This window comes from Poeciliopsis prolifica, unplaced genomic scaffold, assembly GCF_027474105.1.
Source record: "Poeciliopsis prolifica strain line A6 unplaced genomic scaffold, Auburn_PproV2 SCAFFOLD011, whole genome shotgun sequence".
Lineage (NCBI taxonomy): Eukaryota > Metazoa > Chordata > Actinopteri > Cyprinodontiformes > Poeciliidae > Poeciliopsis > Poeciliopsis prolifica.
The window spans coordinates 3,367,027-3,390,109 of record NW_026562386.1 but is presented as its reverse complement, the minus strand read 5'-3'; the positions used below and the strand labels follow the sequence as shown (position 1 = coordinate 3,390,109).

The 23,083-nt window shown below is 37.6% G+C and overlaps 5 protein-coding genes across 9 annotated transcripts in view; all 5 read right to left on the bottom strand.

The window, feature by feature from the left end:
• Positions 1-780: 780 nt before the first annotated feature.
• pdcd5 (programmed cell death 5) lies at positions 781-4,388 on the bottom strand. The gene is made up of 7 exons (XM_055036314.1): positions 4,331-4,388; positions 4,170-4,257; positions 2,723-2,763; positions 1,935-1,996; positions 1,761-1,852; positions 1,605-1,676; positions 781-1,520 (listed from the first exon to the last, which is right to left on the bottom strand). Exons 2-7 carry the CDS (start codon positions 4,233-4,235, stop codon positions 1,473-1,475), a joined length of 381 nt encoding a protein of 126 aa, XP_054892289.1. The 5' UTR covers positions 4,236-4,257; positions 4,331-4,388; the 3' UTR covers positions 781-1,472.
• Positions 4,389-5,266: 878 nt separating this feature from the next.
• LOC129364403 (5-hydroxyisourate hydrolase-like) lies at positions 5,267-7,019 on the bottom strand. Of its 2 annotated transcripts, none has more exons than XM_055036998.1 (4): positions 6,820-7,019; positions 5,991-6,130; positions 5,790-5,925; positions 5,267-5,678 (listed from the first exon to the last, which is right to left on the bottom strand). In XM_055036998.1, the coding sequence occupies exons 2-4, from the start codon at positions 6,119-6,121 to the stop codon at positions 5,589-5,591; spliced, it is 357 nt and encodes a 118-aa protein (XP_054892973.1). In that variant the 5' UTR covers positions 6,122-6,130; positions 6,820-7,019; the 3' UTR covers positions 5,267-5,588. The 2 variants fall into 2 exon arrangements, with proteins under 2 accessions (XP_054892973.1, XP_054892972.1); XM_055036997.1 differs by lacking the exon at positions 6,820-7,019 and adding an exon at positions 6,671-6,813.
• A 636-nt stretch (positions 7,020-7,655) lies between these two features.
• Positions 7,656-11,308, bottom strand: LOC129364402 (uncharacterized). The gene is made up of 5 exons (XM_055036996.1): positions 11,072-11,308; positions 10,839-10,879; positions 9,584-9,933; positions 9,317-9,483; positions 7,656-9,179 (listed from the first exon to the last, which is right to left on the bottom strand). Exons 1-5 carry the CDS (start codon positions 11,129-11,131, stop codon positions 9,036-9,038), a joined length of 762 nt encoding a protein of 253 aa, XP_054892971.1. The 5' UTR covers positions 11,132-11,308; the 3' UTR covers positions 7,656-9,035.
• Positions 11,309-11,555: 247 nt separating this feature from the next.
• Positions 11,556-14,266, bottom strand: LOC129364401 (5-hydroxyisourate hydrolase-like). Of its 3 annotated transcripts, XR_008606434.1 has the most exons (5): positions 14,184-14,266; positions 13,370-13,509; positions 13,021-13,156; positions 12,303-12,478; positions 11,556-11,783 (listed from the first exon to the last, which is right to left on the bottom strand). XR_008606434.1 is itself a non-coding variant. In XM_055036994.1 (4 exons), the coding sequence occupies exons 2-4, from the start codon at positions 13,498-13,500 to the stop codon at positions 12,389-12,391; spliced, it is 357 nt and encodes a 118-aa protein (XP_054892969.1). In that variant the 5' UTR covers positions 13,501-13,509; positions 14,184-14,266; the 3' UTR covers positions 11,556-12,388. The 3 variants fall into 3 exon arrangements, 2 of the variants coding, with proteins under 2 accessions (XP_054892969.1, XP_054892970.1); XM_055036994.1 differs by having other exon boundaries at positions 11,556-12,478; XM_055036995.1 differs by having other exon boundaries at positions 11,556-12,478; positions 14,173-14,238.
• A 1,184-nt stretch (positions 14,267-15,450) lies between these two features.
• LOC129364410 (heterogeneous nuclear ribonucleoprotein C-like) overlaps positions 15,451-23,083 on the bottom strand; it is a 40,390-nt gene continuing 32,757 nt past the window's right edge. For both annotated transcript variants that reach the window (XM_055037022.1, XM_055037021.1), the window contains exons 4-7: positions 19,828-20,003; positions 18,983-19,096; positions 17,222-17,355; positions 15,451-16,937 (exon numbers count right to left, since the gene is read on the bottom strand). In XM_055037022.1, the coding sequence (XP_054892997.1) occupies positions 16,899-16,937; positions 17,222-17,355; positions 18,983-19,096; positions 19,828-20,003 (463 nt within the window). In that variant the 3' untranslated portion in view covers positions 15,451-16,898. The remainder of the gene's footprint in view (positions 16,938-17,221; positions 17,356-18,982; positions 19,097-19,827; positions 20,004-23,083) is intronic.

Here is a 23,083-nt window from a genome sequence, read left to right as displayed (position 1 = left end):
CCTTTTTTGGTTTTTAACTACTCATAAAATAACTTTTTGAAATATTATTTTACATAATTTACAAATCTCTCCTTCAAGTTGACTGTTTTAACTGCATCTGTGATAACTTGTAATTCAGCATCCTGTAACCATTTAGTAAAGACTATTTTTGTTCAACACTATACAATATTAGTCAGGAAAATAGAAATGTAACTTTTATGATAAACGTACATTAATTACTACGTGTCCAATGAAAGCCGGTGCTTTTCTGCTATTTCCATGGTCCACCGGAAGTAGGACCCATAATTCTGCCAGGAATAAGTTTGATAAAGGTGATACAGATTACAGTACCCCAAATCCTATCTGCTGAACAAGTTCTAGAAACTTTTTCTTCTTTCAAATGACCAGCAACACAACTGATTCACAAGAGGTATAAAAAACTTATAATCCAACTCATTGGAAGATGCTGATTTAACCACAGAAGAAGAAATGCCTCAAACTGAAAGACACTTTCCCTCAACAGCATTCAAATACTATATGGCACGATGAAAAAACAAAATGTCATAAAGATGTAACACTGCTCTTCTGCATTAAAGGCCAGTAAAATATGGGATTAAGTCATGTGGGACCTGTGATGCCAAAACTAACTATGCTTGGAAGATGCTAATAAACTGTAAGGACAGGAAGCCTGGCATCATCCTAGACAATTGCAATAAAGGTGTGGACAGCCTATATGAGGTGATTGCAACATACAGGAGCAAAAAACTTTTACATCTAGTAAATTACAAGGAGATAAAGACAGACATTTGTTCACTTTTTTATTTTCAACAATTTTTGGATACATTGGCAATCTGTTAACTCTGGCTTTGGAAATTAAACCGAAACTTGAAAATATCATGGTTCCAACTTCCTGTGTAGTTAAATGGATAAATTCTAAAATGAACCATACTTATATTTGAAGATGGGAAAAAAAGTTTTAATGTATAAGGCCTTTTTTAATTATTATTTTTAATGAAAACTTTAGAAACACAAGTCAGCAAGAAAACAACGTAAGAGAAATGTTCAAACCTAACAGGACTTTGGCTCTGAAAAATAATAAAAATATTGATTGCAGAACAGTTCCGAAAAAAATGAATGTCTTGCATGTTTGCAAAACAGAGTTTAACCATAAGGAGGGAAATAAAAAGAACAGAACTGTTGTGAGGAGGAGTCAGACAGTGCCTTCAGCTATCATGGGTACAACACAAGCTGTACAAGCCTGCAAAAACCTTTGTGAACACTGTGTGTTTCCTTTAAATCCCCCTCCGCGCAGGAGAATATTAGCCTAACATCCTTGTTCTTCTGTTTTGTTGTCTCCATTCCAAGGACACAGAAGGTAGTGTGGCATCCCAGGAATTTGATGAGAACACACGAGTCAGGGATCCTCGCAGAATCCCAGCAATGCATTTCACCTCCTGGAATTTTTTGCCTCATTCCAGCGCTTCTGCTTAAACTCAGTAATCGTCCTCGTCGTCTGAGTCCATCACCCTCCGTCTGTTGAACTGCAGGTCAGGCACAAAGCGCAGTGTGAGGCGAGATGGACAGAAACTGAATTGATGGTTTTAAGACATGTCAGGGCAACTTACTGTAACTGTGGTCTTTTTCTCCGTTTGCTGACTGACTTTTTCTAGAATCTCTATCAAGCCGGACTCAGAAATCTGAAAAGAGAAAAGTTTGCTCATTATTCTGCCATGGAGATGACAAAAAGCACAAGTTTTTTGGGGGAGGGTTTTTTGTCTTACCTTTCCTCCTAGCTTTCCAAATCGAGCCATCTGAATCAGATAGTTCTCGACCGCATTTGCCTTCTCTGGCTTAACCAATGCCAGATTGCTTACTGGGAAAAAAAATAAAAACAAAAACATGTAACGTATTCAAAATATGCATTAAGTAAAATCTAAATTTGAGTGTGCCTTTACATCTTGCTCGAGCAGACTGGTCCAGGACTTGAGCCAATATCGAGTTCCTCATTTCAGTTTCTCTGTAAATAAACAAAAATAGCATTTCCACATTGGTTCAACTTAACTCAGTTAAAAACAAAAACGAAATGAAAATCATTTTAAGCAAAAATACACCAAAACACCTGGGCAGACACACAGGTGCAATGACAAATATTACATTTGTGGTTGAATATTTATAAGATTTATACAACTCTAAAAACCTGACGTTTAAGCTGATGGTTGACAAAGATCTACACCGCGCATAACCAAAACACAATAAAGTTATTATAAACAATGATATGCCTGTCACCTTAAATAACATGAGTGTTATTTAATCTGAAGTGCAATAAATAACACACTCATGTTCTTGAAGTTGTTTTATTTAGTTATCAGAAAGGGGAAAGAAAAGTTCAGTAAACTAAGCAGGTTGATCAACTTTTAAAGAACAAGAAATAATGATGGTATAAAGTGCTATGACTTTGAGAAATAGCTAACATTGCTTATGTGCCAAGTGCCTACTGAACCGCTCCAATCTTCTGTCTTAAAGCAACTCTAAACTGTGGACAAGTTAGAACGATCAGCTGTTTTAGTTTTTAATGTATTGTCTGTTGCCTTTGATCAGGAGTCCAATTCAATACTTGATTGAGATCAGCTCAGAAAATCCCAAACAATTACTGCCTTGTATGAGAGGAAGGATCAGTACAACTATATGAAAAAAACAATAAATTACTTTAGCTTCATGATTTTAAATATCCCAGGAGCCTTACCTCTGTTTAGCTTCTTCACCATGCTGATTATTTGAAGCATCCTGAAAACAGACAGCATAGCTTTACTCTATTACTTCTGCACTAAAATGACAGAACACAGCCTACATTTTTACAGTTCTTCTAAAATACATTACTTTAGGATTTCTGCTCTTGGTTGAAATAAATCTGTGCAAATAAGATAATGAATCATCAAACAACCCACATGTCAAGTCTCAGATATGTTTTATTGTCAAATCAAGTTTGTTTGTACAGTACAATGATGGCATTTAGTCAAATAATCAAGAATAATCACTATCAAATATGCATCATTATTCAGTGTTCCAGTTATTATTGATCAAAGGACACTCTAAATAGATGTGTATTGTGTTAATGCACCGATTACATTTACTGTTTTCTGGTTATAACAACTAGTTATAACAATAGATGTATTCTGATAAACATTTATTTCAGATGTAAAAACAACTTTGTAAAACTACTGTAAGTTAGTTTTTTTTATACATTTAAATAAAACATCACATAGACATTGCCATGCATTTAAGGCTTAAATGCATTTTGGGTCATTTGCCTATGCTAGAGCGCTAACTCAGCCCACAAAAAGCACAGTAATCTTTGCACAGTACGTGCAAAATGTTCAGCTAATAAAATACCATTTCAGAAGGAAATTATACACTGCAAAAAGTTCAAATTTCTAAGATGCAGCATTTTTTGGTAATAATTATTAGTTTTCCATCTATCAAATTAAAACAGAACTCGGGTTTTACATGAAGAAAAACTAATGTCTGCACCGGTAAAACGTTTCAGTGACTTTTACTGTTACCACATTTTCCTAAAATCCACTAAGTGTTTACATTTATGAAAATAACTCTGATCAGTTTCCTTATGTGAAGTTTAATTTGGTCAATTTCATCCTGATTAAGTCATAATTTCCAACTGGACAGCCAACCAAATAGAAAAAAAAACCCACAAACAAAACAAACAATCCTATAATATTCTATACATTTTGTTAATTGACTACACAGAAAAAAAAGTCTGGCTGGCAACTTTAAACAGTTAAGAACTTCCGATGGAATAATGAATATCAAAATACTTAACGGTTGAATTATTAAACGATAAAAAAACACTATTTTCTGTCCAAGTCGCAGATTTCAGGGGGTGTGCGCTGACACAACACAAAGCTAACGCTGACACAACAACACAAAGCTAACGCTGACACAACAACACAAAGCTAACGCTGACATGTTGCTGTGCGTCTCATTCACCACCGGAGGACAGTTTTACTCTTCGCTCGGACTTCGCGTCATCTCTTTGCGTAATGTGGTCATTGGGAAAACTGCCATTTGGTTCCCAGTGTCTCGGTTAGCTACGCTGTTAGCAGTAAAAGGACCGAATCCAGCATCTCCTTATAAGGCGGCCTACAACACGTTCCCAGCGCCTGCTCAGTCCTTACCCCTTGCTTCGCCTGCAGTTCCGCCATCCTCTGCCGCCTTATCGCCTCTAATTCTTCGTCTGCCATTATTATTCACGGTAACGTTCTCCTTCAGATACAAAACAAGGTAAGACACTGTAGCCGAAATGCACGCTTCACTCAAATCGGAGACAAGGCCCCACCTTAGCCCAGCGCCAGACAGTCGAGAGGAGAGCTCACAGATCCTGCGATCAGGCAGAAGTAATGGAACACAGATGGGGGGATCGATGCAGCTGTGAACCGAGTTTTCTATTTGAAACTCACCTCAGTTGATTTTTTTTTTTTCATAAATAAATGTCAGTGTCAATATTATTTATACAGCACTTTAAAAATAGGTATAAGACTGCACCAAAGTGCAAAATTATAATAAAATAAGAAAAAGAGAAACAATACAAGACAAAAAATATATAGGAAAATATATAGGACGTATACATATGAGGTCAAAATAATAAGAGTAATAATTATTAGACTTTACATAAAGGAATAAAAGCTTCCTGATGAGGACTGATCCTGTCTTGTTCAGATATCATATGCGTGTGTTGTGTGTGTGTGTGTGTGTGTTTGTGTGTGTGTGTGTGTGTGTGTGTGTGTGTGTGTGGTGTGTGTGTGTGTGTGTGTTTAATCAATTAATGACATTGTTCATTATGTGTGTGTTTCATCAATTAATGACATTGTTCATTATTGTGGCATTTAGCAAATATAAATAATCTTGGTAATTCTGACTGACCTAAAACGAGAAAGTGAGAATTTTTATTTATTTTTATTTTTTTTTTGCGTTAACTTCTGAATTAAATGTAGGGGGAAAAAAACTTCCATTCCTATAACTATAACTAGTAACATTTCCAGATCCAAATAAATATACTAACTTCAAGAATTTATTTGCAGAAAATTAAAAGGGTTAATGAAAAAATACAATGCTGAAAGAAAAATTTTTTTTACTTTTTAAAATGTACAACTGAGTAAAAAAATTGCAAGGCATTTTCATTGTGAAGAAATCTATTAAAGTAAACATGTTGCTATATGTTACATCATAAAAATTATGCATCATTTATATAAATAATTATATACATTGTGCGTAATTTATATAATGTGACACTATTGACATGAAAACTGTGTTTAATTAACACTGTTAATAATCACTTAATTGCTAGCTAATCATAAAATCAGTAAATACCAATGTTTAACTCATATGGGTGTTTGCACCAGAAAGACAACAGTATAGTTTTGTGTAATACATAGAACCATTTATTTGTAATGTTGTAGTTCTAATTTCTTCAAGAAAAATAAACAAATACATATTTTGCCAGTAGTGCTGCCAAGAGGGTCATTAGTGGAGTTGCCAATGTTTTTTTTTTCAGTCAGACAGTGATAAGTTGATAGGAGGATAACAGCAGATGCTCTCTAGCTCCCCCTGTATGTGCTGAAGGAGAAACGACTCACAAGCAGCGGCACATGATACCTCTGGCCTGGATCAGTTATAGTGAAAACAATCTGAGTGGAAAAAGCAGAGATAGGCCACTTACGTACAGCTGTGTAGGTGAGGTTACAAATGTTCACATATTCATAGGAGTTGTGATTGAACTGTGGCTGCCATTTTCTCACCTCAACATAGGGATAAAAGGAGGTCTGTCCCATACTGGCCCAGTACTGACCCGTCTCGAAGTGCAATTTGTAGACAGCAGGTACAAACTGCTGCTGTGTGACCAGTCCTGGACATCGCCCATCGCTGTTAGTTGTCCTGTTGTGAAACAATAAGCCTTCAGATGTGTGAATGGATGTGACTCCTAGTATGAAAGGTATTACCCAGAGGTTATCAGATGCCAGACATCGGTTGAGGGGTCTTGCTGGTAAAGTCTGATGGTCATGTTTGATCCTGGGACCCCCAGTGCAGTGTTCAGCACATGAGTGGTTAGAGGACTGGGTGAGCCTGGCATAGCTGTGATCTACAGCAACAGAAATTAAGACTTGATGCAAATGTAATGTTAGATCAAATTCTAAGAACAACGTATCGAACTGAGTCAATTCTTTTGCAGTCCAATTGCTAAAAAGAGATGGAAGCTCTAATCGAATTGTCTTTCTTCACATATTGACTGGGGGGAATTAAGAGACTAGAGAAACATGTAATAGATGCAAACCCAAACTTTTAACTTTTTAAGAATCTCTAGACTTAGTTTCTTTCTTTATACTGAACATCAAATGTGCTAAAATTTGAGACACTTGATGTGAATAACAAAGATGCTTCAGATTCAAAAAAATTTATTTAGAAGATCACATGATCTGCAACTTTAGTCACTTTCAACTTCAGTTACATTTTAACATTAGCTTAAGGTCATAAACCAGTGGACAGTTTAACAAGCACTAATTTAATATAGTTATTGCATCAAAATTGTCTTTTGTTCTCTCACCCACAGCTCATAATAAAGGCTTATTTAATATGTTAAACAGTAAGTATAAATTGAGATAAATATTTACTCTCTGCTTACCCGTCTGTCAGAGACAATGTGACTCTTCAGTTGCTGCAGCCTGAATTTGCTCATATTCACTTATAAATAATGATGTGGTTCTGCAGTTTTTGCTGTTACGTTTAACTTAAACTTGTGGTTTGATGAAAAGAATCAAAATTTTTACTCACGTTACGTTTCTAATGTAAAATCCTGCATACAGTCCCACTCAGTCAGCACGGCTTTCAGTACACAGAGCCTATCTTTTGTCAACAATAGGCCTGTTGTGCAAGAATTTCCTTTGGCCTCAGATTTAGTTCAGCTCTTTGAACTTCTGAGTCAAGGCAGAGCACAGTCGGCTGTTATGAGCCTAATAGATCATTTAGAAAAACTGTTTTTTTTTAAAAAAAAGAATTCTACCTATGTATGAAGGAGTATTATGTAAAATCAACTTTTTTGAGCTCCTCCTTTGCGCTGCAGTCTCCAAGCCAAACTTTGTCCTATCATCTAATCTCTTCATCCTTACTTTAAAACAGCAATGTGAAGCACTGACCATGAAAACAGTCAGAAAACGGCCTTCAAGGGGGACGGGTCTCTCATTTGAGACTTTTCAAGCTTCTTTAAGCTCCCATCTTCAGTTTCTCAACGACAATATTTTGACTCAAAGAGTGACAGAAACCCACAGCTGGTGGAGGCCATTAAGCTGCTCCATGCAGATTTATCTCAGCTACATGGAGCTAAACGTCTCCCTCTAAATGATTTCTCTCTTAAAGACACAGCTGCTGGAGGAGCTGTTGGAGCTGTGCTTGTTGCTTTTTCCAGCCGTTTTGGTAAAATAAATCAGACTTTATCTCCGTGTAACAAATCAGCAGGATGCTGTACGCTGATGATAGAAACGACAGAGCTGTAAAAATATACAGATTTAAAAAATATATGCTTTAAGATGCTTGGTGCCAAGATTATTTATTATCACAGAGTTTTCAGACAAATTGCTCTATGTGGAAAGTACTGCAGTTTGTGTATCAAGTATGAACATAGATGTATCAGATTTCCCACATCCACAAAAGTGAATGCTACTGAGTAAAGCCTCTTTACCTTTAAAATGAAAAACTTCTTGACTCCTCTCCTCTTTTGTGTCTTTGTCTATCAAAATAACATCACCAAACAATGTGACGTACACATTTATACTTTATATAATAACACATTTACTACAGGGACAATTAGTGTTTGCATTTTTTATCTTAAAAGTGCAAATAGGAACATATAACACATGAAGAGACAGATATTTACATATTTTTCACTTTAAAAGGTACCACAATTAAGATAAACTAAGATATGATTCAGAGAGCTAAATGCTTACATTTAGTAGACAGTAATACAAAATGTTACATGTTGATTTGGGCCTTTAGACATTTCAAGTGTCAAATATGTGGAGGAGTCTTGAGGTGAGATTTTATTAGGATATCTGAAAAAGATGGAACGGTAACAGCTGGTTGTTCACAAAGAATCAACTGGCACTCCTTCTTTCTCATTCATGTTAGGGTTTTATGCATCAGGGCATCATAAAATAATTGGTGGTTTTGGATTCTAAAATAATTTAAAACTAGCTTCACTACTTTTCATCAAAAAAGCAAGTAAATCATTCCAATGGAAGCCATAGGATTTCAGAGGAAATCAGATCCAGCAGGTGGGTATGATTCAAACATCATGAATATATCAATATATACAGATATATATTTTTTTGCCTATTTCTCAAATTAAGACAATTTCCATACCATCTAAAGTCACATATTGTACAAAAGATTTCTCAGTGGAAAAAATTTAAGACAGAAATTTCAAAAAAAGGAAACAAAATAAATATAAAACCTTCATTTTAGACTCTGCAGACCTCAGTAAGCTTATTAATTGTTAAAGTGCATTACAGTGCAATTTTAAAAAAAGTTCAACAACTATGGATTGCCAAGAAGGTGGCCAAAGTGGGCCTTGAAACAAAACATTCCTAACACAATATTGGATCAACAACAGAATTACTGAAACAGAGAAAAATCAAACCATTGCAGTGGCTCAAAATCTGATTGAAATACTGTAGTGGAACCTTGAATAAATATCAATAATGAAGTGAAGCAAGATTGTAAAGTCAACCGACATTCCTCCACAAAATGTGAGAGACTAATAAAGTCCTACAGAACAAATAACTACAAGAATGGAACTGCTAACATAGGTTATAGTAAATCATGGGATGCTTTCACACACTTTTGATTTTTCTTTATCTTTGTGTAATTGATAAAACCTTGCAGAATCTGTTTTTGTGCAGGTCAGGTTAGATCATTTCAGAACCTGCTTGAAGATCAGATCATTTTTCTTTTACGTCCTGATGCGTGTAAAACACCAAACCAAGGTATAATCTTCATTGACCACGAGCTTGTGTGATGCTTCTGCTGTGGGCTTTCCTTGAAGGTGAATGTTTCTGTTCCTCCATGTTCGGTATTTGATCCACATCTCTCATATTTTCCTCGCTTTCTTCCTCAGGGTCAGAAATGTCACTGCTCATCTGTGACCGACGGGTAGGGAGAATGGACAGGGAGGAGGAAAACAAAGAGGATGTTCATTAGCTGCCAGTTCAGACTGACTCAGGAAAGTCTCACATGCACCTTGAATGATTTTTCAAAGGAGAAACAATGCGCGTACTATGTGGCCACCATCTTCATCATCAAGCTCCTTCCTGTCAGGGCTCTCTTCGTTGATCCAGTGGCGGGAACTGGGTGGGAAGAAGGAGGAGAGGGAATTCTCCGGACTGCCGGCGAACACGCTGAAAGTTGAGCTGAGCGGACTGTCCGCTCTGGTGGGGGAGTCTGCTAGATAAGATGAAACAGGGGCACGAGTTTCATTTTTCACACAATAGATAAACCTTAACTCGCTCCTGAGATTCAAGCACAGAACAAAGTTGGTAAATACCTTTCCTAAACTGATAGCCAAGACGGCGTAGTGTGTTACCAACAGTGTGCTTGGTGACCGTGGTCCCAACTGCCATCAGGTCATGAACAAGCTCCTCCCGGGTTGTTGTGGGCTGATCCACCACTTTCCTTATGATCATCCTCATCCCTTCAGGCAAGATCTTGCATGGAGCTCCAGATCGAGGACGATTGATGGTCATTTTATACTTCTTCCATTTTCTAATAATTGCACCAACAGTTGGCACCTTCACACCAAGTTTTTTGCTGATGGTCCTGTAACCCATTCCAGCTTTGTGCAGATCCACTATCTGGTCCCTGACGTCACATGCCAGCTCCTTGGTCTTGCCTATTCTGTGGGAGAGGTTAGAATGAGAGAAAGTGAGTCTGCAAGCACATGAGTTTTGCTGGATTTAAAAAAAAAAAACATTTCTTTATTCCACACAGAGTCAAACTAGAGTCCATTTCAGAGAAAAGTCTTGTTCCGTGATTTACAGACGTTCGTTACGCATCACAAGCAACTGAGAGGTCTCAGTGAAAGCTTGAAGCCAGAAAAGCATTTTACCCCTGATTCTCCTCAGGATATATCCCCAGTGCAAACTTTAAGGTGTAAAGTGGAATTGCAGAAGAAGTGATTGTTGCAGAAGCAGCATGACTCGGCGATGCAGAGCAAAGGAAACAAATAATCCTCCATTTAGTCGGAGCATTTGATGCAGATGTTCCTAATGCAGAGCTGTGATCTGAAATGATCTTAAACTAAATCGTAATAATTAAACAAAGATAGAGATTAGATATAAGATATACCTAATATACTTATGCATAAACCTGCAGTAATATTTGATCATGTATGCATTTATTTTGAAGAAGTCCTCTCAGAATGATTGAGGCTGGTACCAGAAGCTTAGAATATCCACAATAATATCAGAAAGGTATACAATTTCTAAATTCATTGAACCCAACACTGCATGTTTCTGCAGCATGAATTTTATGGATTTGGGGATGTATTTGTGGTATGATCACATCATGAAAATACACAATTTTCCTGAATTTACCTTAAAGTTAAACATTAATCTTACCAAACCACTGCTGGAAAAATGTAAACTGAATAATATGGACTTCATTTTTGTTCTGGGGAGATTTGCGAGCGTTATAACAGCATTGCAACAAACAAACAAACAAACAAATAAACAAACAAAATAAACTTCTGAATATTGTCTCTGTTGTCAAACCCAATGGACCCAAAACACATGACACCTCACCTTTGCTTGGGTTCCTCATCTTGCTGATTATTTGCAGGACCCTGAAAAGAAATAAGACAACAACAAAAAAGTATGCTTATGGCAAACAGATCCTTTGTAAGCATCTGCAGGATGATAAGCGGCGAGTTGCATGTGGCGTCATGGTCTGGATATGATTGATATCATTATAAAGCTGAACCTTCAGTGTTGTGAAAACGCTTCAGTGAATTGAAGCCCCAGTTCTGCCTCCTCACCCCGAGCTCTGCCTCCTGCTTCTTCTTCGCTGCTCTCTGCTCCCTCAGTTTATCTGCCATTGTTTTTGGTGACAGAAATGCAGACCTACAAAATAATTACATGACAGGAGGCGTCGTTCACGTTCCTCTCCAAACAGAGGCGACAGGGAGCGAAATCAAGAGCAGAAACTGATCCAGCATTCAGGGCGAAGCAATGGATCCCAGAGAGAAGATCACAAACCAGGGGCTCATTTCTGCTGAATAGAGAAACTGTATGTATATACTTATATATAGATTTTGTTCTGATCTTTAAATTTAAATGCACAATTAAAAATATGACCTGTACTAAAAGCAATTTAGTTCTCGACAGGTAAAGTATCTAAGCTTGGATGTCATCACATCCTAAAAGGCAATCAGTCCACTGGAATCGAACTACAAAACACATATCCTGCAAATATTCGATATAACTTAGCTTAAAAAAAAAATCAAGGAAAACACATACAAATACTGACTTCAAAGTTTTATTTCTGGACACTCATTTGGCCAAAATATTCATTTTCAATTCAGAAGCTGTTAATTTGGATGCATGCTTGCACCCACTGTGATGCTGGAAAAATATAAATCTTTTCATCTTCAGCTTTCGAGCAGAAACCTGAAGGTCTTGGATCAAAACAAATTGGTGTTTGGAACTTTGGCTTGGTTTGAAGGGTTGGTAGTCATGCTTTTCCTGTTTCTAAAAAAAAGAAAACCCTGCTGGACATAAACTTATTCATATTATTCATAGTGCGCATCCAAAGGTGCAGTCAACGTCTTGTACACAATCTTTTAAAATAGACGTGTTTGCCCTTTTTTGACATGTTTAACTTTGCTAAAAGGCAGAGCTCTCCCTATAGTGCAGTTTCAACAACTTATATAATTTTACTGTAAAATTATTTACTGTGAAATTATTTGTTGTTACTCTGTTTAACTTTACAGCTTTATATTTCTAATATTTCTACATTTTTAAAGCTGTATTTTACTTAACTCTTTATTTACCCATTTACTTAACAATACATTGTTATTTAACTAACTCATTTATTTTAACAGAAGTGAAAATAAATGAGAATTGCACCACTTCATTTTTAATGGGGTTGTAGGTTTTAAATCAATGTTAATATTATGCCAATAGAGTATAATGTCATGCACAATACAGACAGAACAAATATTGCTTCATTAAAAATAATACTTCACTCATTATTCATTCACAGCACACCTGAGTTATTTAGATCCCATTTTGAAAACAGTATTAGTTATTTCAGTTACAAAACACATCTGCAGGCGGTTCCTTATAGTTGCTCTCTAGCTCCCCCTGTAGGTGCTGTACGAGAAACGACTCACAAGCAGAGGGACGTGATATTTTTGGTCCGGGTCAGTTATAGTGAAAACAATCTGAAGAACAAAAGCAGAAAAAAGAAATTAAAAGAAAGCAATCTCACATTCTTATATTAATAATGTAGAAAGTACTTGAATTGAATAGAAAGTACTTCAACTTGATTGCTCTTGATTTCAATTCTAGTCCAAATTGTACATTTAGATTAGAGGTATACTATTACAATATTATTCTTGTCATAGTTCAACATATCGCTGTGTGGTTACTGGGGTGTTTTGAATAAAAGAGTCCAAGACATTTGTCTTACACTTAATATGGATAATTTTCCATTTTTCAGACGTGTCCCACTTATAAAAATCTAGATGTAAAGTGTGAAATGCTACTGACACATTTAACATGTTGGTCTTGTTGGAATGAATAGAATATTTAGGGAGGAGGCTTTTAGATGATTGGTGAAAACAAGACAAGAGGTGCTGTTGCTTTTTATTCAAGAGCATAGACTGCTTTTTGCTTAATAATTAAAAATCTAAGCCACTAACAACAACGTAAATAATTCAGCAATGAAGCTCAGAATGAAAAGTCACAGTTGGCCTTTTCTTACCTCAACGTAGGGATAGAAGGAGGTCTGACCCATACTGGCCCAGTACTGACCAGTCTCAAAATGCAGTTTGTACACACCAGATTTAAACTGCTGCTGTGTGATCAGCCCTGGACATCGCCCATCATCATTTGTTGTCCTGTTGAGGAAGTACACATTTTAAGATCTGAGAAAGAAAATAATTTGGAATGTGAAAGGGATCAAACTTAAGAGATATCGTGAAAACGTATTTGCCGCTTTGCAGATTTTCTGAGATTCTAGACGAGCCAAAGCCTTCATAAAGTAAAAACTGAAAAATATGTCAAAGGAGGCAAACACTTTTTCACAGTTTACCATTTTCTGAGAACATTACCCAGTGGTTATTAAGTGCCAGACGTCGGTTGAGGGGTCTTGTTGATAAAGTCTGAGGGTCACGTTTGATCCTGGGACCCCCAGTGCAGTGTTCAGCACATGAGTGGTTAGAGGACTGGGTGAGCCTGACATAGCTGTGATCTACAGCAACAGAAAACAAGACATGTTTGGCTACTTTAATCTGGAACATTATGAATTTGTCAAACGACGTCAAATATGTATTTTTAGGTGAACACATTTTCAGTGTTCACAAAAATCCACTTTGGCTCTTAGACTTCAAAAAGAGACAGAGGAAAGTACTGAATTGAAGGATTTCCTTTCATATTGCCGATACTGCTGGCTCTTTGGTTTGCATGCAGTTCAATTAGGAAAAAATGGAAAGAAAATATTAATTTGCTAAATTTGGGTGCTCTGATTTGAGCTGTGAAAAAATCAGGAAATACAGTTATTTCATAGCTAAAGGGGAAGTTCATTTACACATTAAATTTTATATCGAAATATTTCAAAAAGTCCCTGCGACAGACTTGCAACTTGTCCAGGGTCGCCTGGAACGTTAGCTGGAGATAGGAACCAGCACCTCCCGACCCCACTAGGGACAAGGGTGCAAGAAAATGGATTAATGGATGGACAGATACTACAAAAAGAGGTATTTACACCATCGTGGCACTAAAACCAACTGTCACATGGCTCCAAAATTGAAATAGTCTCTAAATGAAGTTTAAAAATACAATTTATACACATCAAGTGAATGAAGAATATGTTAGCCGTGTTTACAGAAAAATAATACATAAACTCATTAAAAGCTTTCTGCTCACCTTGCTGTTGGGACAGAATGTGCCTCCTCAGTAGCTGCAGCCTGAATGCGCCCATCTTCACTTATAAGTAACATCGCATGTGGGTCAGCAGCTTTGCTGAGAAACTTAATTTAATTTTATGGTTAAATGAACAAAATCAGATTTTTACTCACACTAAGCCTGAGAAATCTTGCACACTGTCCTACTCAGCACACAGGAACATGTCTTTTTGTCAACAGTGGGCTTGTTGTGCAAACATTTCCTTCGGATACACTTTTAGTTCAGCTTTCTGAACTTTTATGAGGCACAAAAGATCTGATTTTATCGCTGGGGGAGTTAAGAATCCATGAAAAATAATGCAACAGAGCAATTCTTTATTATCAATGTTATCAATATTGTATACAGGAAATTACCTCAGTGTGAAAGGTTAATTTTCTCCCATGTAATTTTCCTCTCAGGGTCCAAAAACATGCAAACATGTGACTAAGTTGACCTTTGTGGTTAGATGGCTGAGGATCTGACTATGCAAGAGAAGAAAACCTTGCTGGAAAAAAATGTGTGTTACTGAAAAACGTGGTTTTTGGACAAACTCAACAAGCATCTTAAACTCCAAGTTCATTTTCTCCGTGCGAATATGTTAACTGTTGGAAAATGAAAGACTATAAACCCACATCTGGTGGAGGCCATTTCATTGCTTCATCCAGACTTATTATGTCAGCTATATGGATCTGTCCTTCTCCCTCTCATTGATTTCTCTCAGGCGTACTCGGCTTATACCGAGGCAGCTGCTGGGGGAACCGCTGCAGTTGTGCTTGATGGCTTTTTTCAGGATTTCATAAAGTAAATCTGATTTTATGCCTGTGCAGCAAATCAGCAGGATGCCGTGAACTGCTGATAAAAAGGATGGAGCCGTAATGCATGCAGATTTAAAAAAAAAAATGTATCCGAGTTCTTTATCAGTTTCTGTGGTGCTCTGTGCCAGGATGATGTATTATCACACAGATATTTAGAGTCGTCGTTCAGAGAAATGGCTCAGAGAGGGGAAAAGAGCTGCAGTTCGCAAACAGTTTGTGGAGTACAAATGAGATTACAGATAAATCAGGACTGGGAACGTGTGAATGTTTCTGAGAGCTGTCTCTTTGCAGATATGCTCTTTAATAAACACATTTGACGAAAAAGTGAAAATAAAGATTTGAGGTCATTTGGTAACAATTTGATCTGGACTCAGCTTTTCTCCTTTTTGTTTATGGAGTCCAAATCTAAGAAAAATCACTCTTGAACCTTGACATCACCTCTTCAACCATCGTCTTTTATTCTTCTTCCATCTCTGTAATAGTCTGTCAAGATAAAAACATACCACAATGTGCTGCATACAAACTCAATATGAAAATACTTTCACTACAGTGACAACAAGTATTTTATCTTGATAGTGCAAACCAAAACATGTAACAACATAGGAATTACGTAATTATTTATAACATCATTATTTTCCTTAAAAAAGTACCACACAAGAAGTCCTAACTTAATATTTAGTTCCAAGAGCTAAGCAATTACAGTAAAGTATACAATAATACACAATATTACACACTGATTGGGGCCTTTACACATTTCAAAGTGCCAAATATGTAGCAGAGGAGACCTGTAATATTTCACCAGCACACCTGTTGCAGAGAAAGTACAGTTCCTTACTAAAGTATTCATGACCTTTGGCCTTTTCCACATCTTGTCAAGTTTCAACAACCAACTTCACTGAATTTTATTGAGAGTTCATGTGAAAAACACAATGTAGAAAGTTATGAAATGTAAAGAAAACGAGACGCTGTTTTCAAAAGATTTTCAACAGTAAAAATCAGAAAAGAGTGGGAAAAGAGCCCCCTTCACTCTGCTACCCTTAAATAAACCCCTGTTGTCTTCAGAAGTTGAAACCAAAAGTGAGCTATTGGCCTACATGCACGACCCTAACGCTGCACATCGACGTGGACACACAGTGAAACATGGTGGGGGCAGCATCATGCTTTGGGTTTCCTTTGCTTCAGTCAGATTTGGTGGAGAAATTGATAGAGCTATATAAAAAAAAATGCTTACGTGGGTAGACAGGCCTTCCAGCAGATAAGTGAATCTAAACATACAGTGGAATGGCTGATATCAAAGCCCATTAATGTGTTGTATTGTATGAGGTTGTTCTCCACCCAGTCTGATTTTATTTTTTACTTTAAATTTGCACTTTTGAAAAAAATCTGCAATGTATCTGTGCAGTGATTAATGCTGGTAATAACTGTGTTATGTAAAGAAAAGACAAATGTAGGTAAAATACAAAGGGAGGCTTGTGATGAGAACTGATTCATTTTCCTTCGGTGTGATTCATGGGGAGTACTGCTGTTCTTATTGATCCGTTCCCTCAGCGGAACCGATTCATTTTAACTAGTGAGGCTTTAATCTTTACTCAGCTTCCAGCTTTAATTTACATTCGCGTTATATAAAGAATCAGTGCGTCATTCTGTTTCTTTCAAGGTAATCTGAAATAATCTTAATTCTATTCATGTTTTGTTGTCACATCCTTGTTTCTAGGTCAAGTAAAACCAAACAGCTGTGGTAATAATAAATATGTTATCTGATCTGATATGTCCAGGCCGCGTTGAGCCTCCGTTGGTGGGCGTTAACTTGAAGGTTTAGGTTTCTCTTCGTCCATGTTTGGCACCTAATCCACCTCTTCTACGTTTTCTTCTTGTTTGCCCCTCATATTTCCTCCTCGGGGTCGGAGCTGTGGCTGCTCATCTGTGACAGACAAGCAGGCAAAAAGACAGACGTGGAGACGGGGAGGTGAGAGGGAAAGACAGAGAGGAGGTTCATTAGCTGCCAGCTCAGAATGACTCAGGAGTTTTTTTTTCTTCTGTGGAAATAACTTGGATTTCACAGTCTTGGTTCATGTGCAACTTAAGAGACAGAAACTGGAATGTCTCACTCCAAATGCCCACTTTAGAAAAAAATGTCACTTCCTCCTTAGTGGTGGAATGTTGGGGGGGTTTAAAGAACAACACATGATTGTGATTGTCAGACACCTTCATGTCGGGACTCGCCCTGTGGATCCGATGGCGGGAACTGGGTGGGGAGAGGGAGGACAGGGAGTGCTCCGGACTGCTGGCCGTCACCACATAGGACAAGCTGAGCGGACTGTCCTCTCTCAGCGGAGACTCTGGAAAACAGGATGAAGGAGATTATACCTCTTGGAGATGAGGAACTGAAATGAAGGATTTTCGGTGAAACAGTGTAGGAAACGAGCTGCGACCGGCTGGGTTTTGTAGCGGATGACAGGCAGAGCGTCAGAGTGGAAGTGACAGCATGAAGGACAAATGTGGAGTGAGTGGGAGGGAGGGAGGTGAGAGGCGGATAGGATGCATGGTGACGGACAGACGAGTCAAATGATGGTGGGGTAAATTAATATAATGATGAAAGCTATCAATCCATCAAGGTCACTCAGCTGCATCTCTCACAAGACGTAGCTCCACAGGGACACTGCGTCTCATTTGTGTGTCTGTAGATTATAAGTTTGTTTAAAGCTACAGTTTATAGTCAGTTTTCAAAGAGGATCACAGCATTTTGGCCTTTTCATTTTCATATTAAGCGCCTTGCAAGAATATTTATTTTGACTTGAACCTATCAACTTTTTTTTTCACGTTAAACCAAAAATGTCACTTTATTTTATAGAGATTAAAAGAGACACACCAACACAAAGAAGTGTATAACTGTGAGACAGAAGAAAATGTACATGTTTTTCTCCAATTTATTTTGTCAACTAAACATCTGGAAAAGTGAGGCATGCTAATGTATTCAGCTACACTTGATCATGACTTTTAGGATTTGTCTCTTCCGCTTTTTCATGTCAAGAAACTGAAATGTTTACCCATTCTTCTTTGCATAAATCAATCTCATTCATATTGGATGGAGAGTTGCGTCCTGAGATATATTGTCAATTAGATGTCCAAACTTTACTCCACACCATTCAAACCAGTTCTGGTTGCTCATTGTCCTGCTGTGAGGTGAACCTCCACTCCAACTTCAAGCAGCTTTTGAAAAGTTTTCTTCCAGAATTAGCCTGCAGTGTTTCACATCATTCATCCTTTAAAATCTGATCAGTGTTGCTGTCATCACTCAACAAAACCACGGCCACAGCCTGATGCTCCCGTAGCACATAATCAGAGTGGGATATATCGTTTTGGATATAGACATCATGTAAAGTAAATTTGTACGACTAGAGCATCTTTTTCCATGTGACAGATGTGGAGCTAACATACCTGGTGACTTCTAAAGGTAATTAATTGAACTTTATTTGTCACATAACAAATTTGAAAATGTTTCTGAATATTTTTGCAAGACAGTCAGTGTTATGCTTGCAAGCTGGTGAAACTAATGATAAACATCCACATGATGGCAGCAAAATCCACGCAGTATTTCAGGTTGTGCTCACATTGTTTCCTTATCTTATTCCATATATTGTTTAAAACTATAGCTGTGTTAATCCGCTGTGGCTAGTATTCAATTTGAAGCATATCATTTTTGGATGATGGAAATAACAGACTGATTAGCTGAAAGAGTTGTGGCTCCATTCATGCATAACATTTCCATCCTCCTCTGCCGCTGCAGCACCAATTCTGAGTCATTATGATCTGGACTGGTGCCTGCCAGGACTAACCCAGAATGAATCTGAAAGTAGGCACATCACACGGAGTCTGTTCTAAAGCGGTTTTGATGCACCAATAGATTATCTATCGTTTGATCTCAAACCCGTGTGCCTCCGCCGTCTTTCTGAATGAGTGTCTCACCTTTGTGGTCGTTCTTCTGTGTGTCCATCCTGTCAAGGCTGTCAAGAAGCCCATCGATCTGTGTCTTTATCAGAGTCAGCTCTTTTTTAATCACCTGCAGCTCTTCCATCCCCACTGAAGGAAAGAGGGAGAGGGAGGAAAGCAACAAAAAGAATTACAGAACCTGAAGTACCTTTCAGCAGAGGTTCAGGTCTAGGTAGTATTGAAAAAAAACTGCTGCAGGTTGGTTCAGCAATGATAATGTATTGTCAGAGGAACAGTGCAGGTATTTGATTAATAGTGTGTTTATGTTTCAGGGTATGTTTATTCATATGGCCTATGTGATATTTTAGTTTGCTCAGGTATTTTCAGGCATCAATCACAAAATAGAGTTGCATTTTTTAATTTTATTATTTTACCATATTCCCTCATCCCTTCCTCCATCATCACTAATCCCTTCATCCTTCCCAGCGCTTCACTTATTCCAAATTTTGTTATATTACAGCTTTATTACAATTTGCATGAGTCACCTCTGCAACCAACTTTCTTAAAGTCTGAACAAACAGCTTTAAATCAGAACTAAAATTTACGGAAGCCTCTCCAAAGATTTAAATTGTTTTTAAACAATTAGCAGTTTTCATATTTTATTTAACATTTGCATTTTACTGTTTTTGCTTATTTTTATATGATGTTTACACACAGTTTTGTCATGTTTTCTTCATCTTTGGTTCTTAATTTATAAGAGTTGGAACCTAAAGCTAGCTTCTCTACCAAATGCTTCTGTCACAGCTGCAAGGTAGTATTTTTCTCCACACCGTTTTTGAAAAGCTTAAGTGAATCTGCCTGGGCCCATTCATATTACTCACACTTGGCTGTGTTTGAACTTGTGGAGTGGGCTCTTGAGCTCTTAGAGTGGGTTCTGTCTCGACTGCGTCTGTGCCCACTGGGGTAGGAGTAGGAGGAGGAGCGGGATCTCTTGGCCACACTTGGTCCTGAAGGGACAGGAGAGAGGGAGGCTGGCACACGCTGATAGTCACACGCCCTGCAAATTAAGCAGACAGTTTTCAAAGTAACTTATATTTAATTGCGATTGTTTGCGACCAGTTTTGTTTGTGTAGCATGTAAAGCTTTGTTACGGTTTAATCCAAGTGAGATGGAAGTAACACGTTTAGCCATAAGCAAGAAAAAATCTGTTAGATTCTGAACTAAAATATTCAGGAGATCATGAGAAAAGTGTTTTGTGACAAACACCCAATTAAGACCAAAATTATTCTCCTATCAATACAAACAAGTTTCTTCTGACTTTAAGAGATCCTAATGCCTAAAGTCCCAACTTGATTCTAAAAGAGAAAATGTGGCGAGAGCTAAAGATTAGGGTGATAGCAAGGAGGCCTTCCAACCTCAAAGACTTGAATTCTCACATATGATTGTTATGCCATAAAGGATTTTCCATTGATTACTGAGGACGATATGGTTTTCGACATGTCACTATAAAATGTAGAAAAAAAACAACAGACAAATCAAGAGTTTTTGTTATTTTTTTCAAAATGTGCATCTCTTTTTGAATTATTTTACAGTTGTTTTTTAGTTTTATTGGCTATCAAAAAAACAAACTTGGTTGCAGAAAACGTATTTCACATTTAAATTTACCATAGAATTGGCAGCTCTGAGCTCAAACTGTAATGTGTAATAATGTTCAATATTTTCAATTTGTTCAGCAGGAAGAAAATCATTAATGGCCTAAACACTGTAATATTCAACTCAAAGTCAAATGGGATAACATTTGTTCTATTGCATTCAGCCAAAAGCAGCTCGCTGTAGAAATAGATGAAATAAACTAGGTAAAATGAGAAGGGAGCTATTAACACAAATACGCATCTTCGCACTGTTCCTTTGTATTTTTTGTTTCCAGAGCAAGAGAGTGAAAGTGTTTCCTCTGGCGCCAGCATCCTCTCTGCGGACCGCTCCATGTCTCTATCTGTCACTGAATGTAATTGGTTCTGTCAGGGCCAATCAATAGTATCCCGCCAGGCTCGTAGTGCTGCAGACAGCGGGTGTATCACAGTCGACTTCTATAGTGGTTACAGAAATGACACTTTGTGCATAGCTGTTTCTGTAGAGAGAGAAATACGGTGGCGATTTAAAGTAAAAAACAAATAAAATAAAAAAAATCCTCTGCACTCACTGACCCACTGAGTAGGTGAAAAACAAGCCACAAGATCAAAGTTCAGCATTTAGAGCTCCGTCTGCACTCAGAGTATTGCATCAGTCAGTAAAAAGCAGCTTAAAGTAATTATTAATATTTTATTGCAGTAACATAGTCTCACACTGAAAAATGTTGTAAAAAAAAAACAGCAGAAAAATTCACAACAGCAGCATTTTTTGTAATTTATATTTCTTAAAGTTGATCAGAATGTCCAGGGACTTTTAATTATTAACCCACATCTTTCGTTTTTTTTTGTTCTGGGTAGAAATACGTATGATAAGATACACTAGCCTGGATAAGTCTGAACATTTACTCATCTCTCCATGATGTGACGAAATTGGAGCCAACATCCAATTCAGAGTTTAAATATATCGGGCAGTAAATATGCAAAGTCAATTTATCTTGAAATGTTTAAAAATCAGAAGTATTTTTTTTTTAAAATTGGTAAGGGTGCAAATACTTTTTCCACAGCGCTGTGTAAATTAAATCTGGGTATTAACCAGAAGCAGTGAGCATCCAAAAAGAGAAACTAAATCATGACGGCGAAGTAGATTTGCTGATTGAGTTGTCATTGAGTCGCAGAGCTGTGAACTCATTTCCATGTTTTGTTGTTTTCTGAGAAGCTGTAAATCCTGGAAATGAGACCAATGCACATACTGCGTCGTCGTGCACCTCCAGAACAGAGTGTCGTCACGTGGATGAAGTGCATCAGGACACCATAACTGAGTGAGTTTAAATGATTTGAGCACCTGCGAGTCTCGTTCTCAGGGAGCATCGGGAAAGACGGCAACCAAAGACTGATTGGAGTTTAAAGGCTTTTGAAGCGGTTTGCAGGGGGCAGATACACAACGTGATGTTACACCGGCTTTGAAGTGTCATCCCAGAGAAAGGAAGCTCAGACAATGAGAGAACGCAGACGGGTGAGGATTACAGAAAAGTGTGTGGGCGTATGTGTGTGTGAGAGAGTGTTTGTCTCTGTGGATTAGACCGTGCATGTAAAGCAGCTTTGTCAGCTAGAGCTGTTATCAGTGTGCTGAAAGACACTTTACTTTTGTGTTTGAACAACAGGACAGTCCACCAAAAGACTAATTTCTCTCATCCTCAGAAAGTGACGCTGTCAACAGCAAACACTGAAACACAAATGCAGGCCACGTGGACACGCACACGCACGCATAGACTTCACAGATTTAAACCTAGAGAGATGTGCATATAAAAATAAATATTACATTTTTTGCTATACACACTCACACACAAGCACACGCTCACGCGCAGCTGTCTGTAGTGTGAGCGAGTAGCACGGAAAATAATCAGGCGCTGTGTTAGACACAAATTGAAAATCAGTGGCGAGTGTTCCCCCTAAACAGAAAGAAAATGCAAAAGAAGAAAACGAAAGAGAAAAAACAGACAGTGGAGCAAAATTGACATTAATTTAAGCAACTGATGAACAAACTTAGAAAAAAAAAGAGCTGAGAAGGAGATGCACATTAACCGTGTGTGTTTGTGTATATGTGTCCTTATGTACTGCGACCGTTTCCTGTTATTCAGATGTGCTGAGTGCAGCAGTTAGAGTTTGGGCCTGAGGGATGGCGGGCGCTCCCAGAGCAATTTTAGTAGATGACTGATTACATGGAGCCACTCACCACCTTGTCCACCTGACTGCTGAGCTTACAGTGCAAACATTTTAACTGCTCAGCCAAGAGTTTATTATACTTACTCAACAATAATGCTTACGCAGTTTTACATAGACATGTCTTTATGGTTGTCAACTTGTCCAGGCAGCGAGACAGAATGAAAATCAAAAAGAAAAAGCTTCAATTTCTCCACTTTTGTTTTCTCTGATGTTCAAATCTGAATTATGAACTGGTAGGAATATCACCACCTGTGGATTGATAACTTATTTTTCTTCCTTGTTTATT